The sequence below is a fragment of the Eschrichtius robustus genome, chromosome 15, assembly GCF_028021215.1.
Source record: "Eschrichtius robustus isolate mEscRob2 chromosome 15, mEscRob2.pri, whole genome shotgun sequence".
Lineage (NCBI taxonomy): Eukaryota > Metazoa > Chordata > Mammalia > Artiodactyla > Eschrichtiidae > Eschrichtius > Eschrichtius robustus.
Window position 1 is genome coordinate 86,103,037 of NC_090838.1, and position 3,157 is coordinate 86,106,193.

Here is a 3,157-nt window from a genome sequence, read left to right on the forward strand (position 1 = left end):
AGTGATTAGGAATCCGCCTGCCAATGTAGGGGACACGGGTTTGAGCCCTGGTCCGGGAGGATCCCACATGCCGCGGAACAGCTAAGCCCGTGTGCCACAACTGCTGAAGCCCGCACGCCTAGAGCCCGTGCTCCACAACAAGAGAAGCCACCGCGATGAGAAGCCCGTGCGTCGCAACAAAGAGTAGCCCCCGCCCGCCGCAACTAGAGAAAGCCCGCGCACAGCAACGAAGACCCAACGCAGCCAAAAATAACTAAATAAATAAATTTATCAAAAAAAGAAAAGCAACAGCTTTTGAGCACTTCCCCAGGCACTGACTTGACATCAGACACTTGAGAAGCTGTTTCTCAAACAAAATAATATTTTATTGACACATCCTCAATGTTCCGTATAAATATAAAGTGCTAAGTTTCCCACCCCCGCCCACAGGGCTGGGAGGAAGTGGGGGGAGGGAGTGTTAAATGTCAGTTGGACACAAATATGTTTCCAGCGCCAACACAGGCGTGAAACGCTCACGTACACACGCAAGCAAGAGGTCCAGACACAGCATCCACATCACTTCCCCGAGCCCCACACAGGGCTCAGGCTCCAGGCCCTGGCGTGGACCACCCCACACGCAGGGCTCCTGGTTGTCACAGCTTGTTCCTTAGAGCCCTCAGGCTGCCAAGGGCTCCAACACGGTGATCGGACCAGTGGGAGTCGTGGGTGTAGAGTCCAGTTGGTTTCTGTCAGAGGACAGGGGAGGAGGGAAGCAGACACGCCCTCCATCCTCCTTCCGGAATGAGGAATGACGGGCGGCCCTCAAACCCCCAGCAGAAGAGCACCAGGTGAGAAAGTCCAGCATCCCTGCATCCAGCGTGCCCACCTGGGGGCTTTTTGAACGCCAAGGAAGAGGCAGATAGATCTCCCTGAGGTGAGGGGGACAGTGGGGAACCGGGGCCCCCACTGTCCCCAGGAATCAGGCAGCTCTGTGTGCCTCCGCCCTGGGGGGGAGCCAGCATGGTGGGACCCAGCCTCAGTGACAGAGCACCTGAGTCTCAAACTGCAGCAGCTGCCCCATGAAACCGAAGTTGGGGGAGATGACTCCCCGGCGTTGCTTAACAAAGTCGAAGGCCTCGTCCAGCCTCACGCGGTGACTCTGTATCAGGTACGCCAGGCAGATGGTGGCGGAGCGCGAGATGCCCGCCTGGCAGTGCACCAGCACCCGGCCTCCGCTGTTCTTCACCGAGTCTGCAAGGGAAATGGGCGAGGGGGGTCAGACGGGAAGGTGGGCAGGGAAGGAGACAGGTGCCCCAGCCCCTTCCCCTGGGGCTCCACCAGGCCCTGGGGCTGAGGCCCGCCTCTTACCAATGAAGCCAATGGCCTCCTGGAACCAGGCGCTGATCTCCACCATCTGATTGTCCTCCACCGGGATGCTCTTGTAGCGCAGCAGGCCCTCGAAGTGGTTGGGGCAACTGGCTGAGACGTTGAGGACGGCTGTGATGCCGCAAGCCTGCAGCCCCTGCAGGTCCGACGAGTGGCTGCAGCTGCCCAGGTACAGGTAGGGCAAGATCTCCACAGGGCCACCCTGCACGGGAAGGGGAAGGGACAGTGGTGAGGTCTCAGCCCAGGCCTGGAGGGCTTGAACACCAGCGGGACAGAGACAGGGCAGACTGGCCCAGGCAAGAGGAGCTCTTAGCCAGGGATCCCTGCCTAAGGATCAGACTCCGGAATACCAGGAGGACCCAGGGGGACATACAGAGATACACACACAAAGATACACACATTCCCCTCAAACCCCCAAAGGATGCTGCTCACAGGACATAGGCAGACTCACAGAGATACACACCAGCAACGCCCACCAGGCACACACAAAGGTGTGCTCCCATTTGGGGGCGGAAACACACACACACACACACACACACACACACACACCCCTAGGTGACCGTGGGCATGGACAGAATCCTTCCCCAGAGGCGCCTACCCTGCATGACACTGACAAGGAGCCCTGATCTCAACTCACCTGGTCATACGAGGGAGCCCTGGGGTCGGAGCGGCTGTTTTCGGGCGGCATCGCGGGGCCGGGGGACTCAGAGCACAGATCGGGGCAGCAGGCTTGAAAGCTGTCGAAGCCTCCTGCAAGGAGGACCAAGACACGGTTAGCCGGGAGGGCCCGGCGGGGGTCGGGGACGGGGCGGGGGACGAGGGCGGGCCGGCGCTCACCCGGCAGGAAGCACACGGCGGTGGGTCCGGCGCGGGTCTCGTGCAGCAGCGCGGCAAGCAGCGCGTGGGCCGGGCCGTCGGGCTGGATCTCTGCCACCGAGGCGCTGCCCTCGTCCAGCACCACGGCCCGCGCCAGCTCCCCGCGGGCCAGGCGCGCCCGCAGCGCGCGATCAGGCAGCAGGCAGGCGAGGGCGGCGGCGGGGGTACCGCGCGCGCGGCGCCGCAGCAGCGCGTTCCAGGGCACCGGCCGCGCGGCGCGCACGTGGCGGCGGCAGAAGGCCAGGAAGGGGCGACAGTCGAGCAGCAGCGTGCGCTCAGCCTCCCGCGGCTCCCGCAGCAGCGCGCCCAGCGCCGTGCAGTCCAATTCTCTCGCCGCCTCCAGCCCCATGTCTGCCGGCCCCGTGCAGCCTCCTCTCCCCTCTTCCCGCACCTCTTCCTCTCCTTACCCCTCTCCCCGCGAGCGCTCCGGACTCTGGCGGCTGCCGCGCTGCCCGAACCGTCTGTTCCGGGCGCTCTGTCCAGCGCTGGGGCTTAAGTAGCCGTGGGCCGGCCTCCCGGGTCACCATATAAGGGCAAAGCAGGAAGGCGTCGGCGCCGCCCCCGCGGCCTCAGGCGGGGCGCAGGCTGGGCGGGCCCGGGACTGGGACCGGCTCTGGGGGAGGGGGTGCACTGGGAGAGGAAGCCGGGCACCAGCTCTGAAGGGAAGGTGTTTGGCCAAACGCCCACCTCCCACCTTTGCGCCCCAGGACTCTTCCTGAGCGCTCCCACCCCTGGACCTGCTTCGCGCCGCTCGGTCCTCGGGCACCCGGCTACTCAGATAGATACAGGTCCGCATCCCCGGAGACCTCGGAGCCCGTGGTGCCCCTCGCCCTGCTTCCTCTCCCTTTTCCCGTTCCCTTAACCTCCCAGTGTTTCCCCCCTCCTAGGAATCTGCTACAACAAAAATTGACTTCTG

At 63.8% G+C, this 3,157-nt stretch overlaps 1 protein-coding gene across 1 annotated transcript; it reads right to left on the reverse strand.

Annotated features, from left to right (window-relative positions):
- Positions 1 to 343: 343 nt before the first annotated feature.
- On the reverse strand, positions 344 to 2,632 carry DUSP2 (dual specificity phosphatase 2). The gene is made up of 4 exons (XM_068564539.1): positions 2,203 to 2,632; positions 2,003 to 2,115; positions 1,348 to 1,567; positions 344 to 1,230 (listed from the first exon to the last, which is right to left on the reverse strand). Exons 1-4 carry the CDS (start codon positions 2,588 to 2,590, stop codon positions 1,016 to 1,018), a joined length of 936 nt encoding a protein of 311 aa, XP_068420640.1. The 5' UTR covers positions 2,591 to 2,632; the 3' UTR covers positions 344 to 1,015.
- Between the last annotated feature and the right edge of the window lie 525 nt (positions 2,633 to 3,157).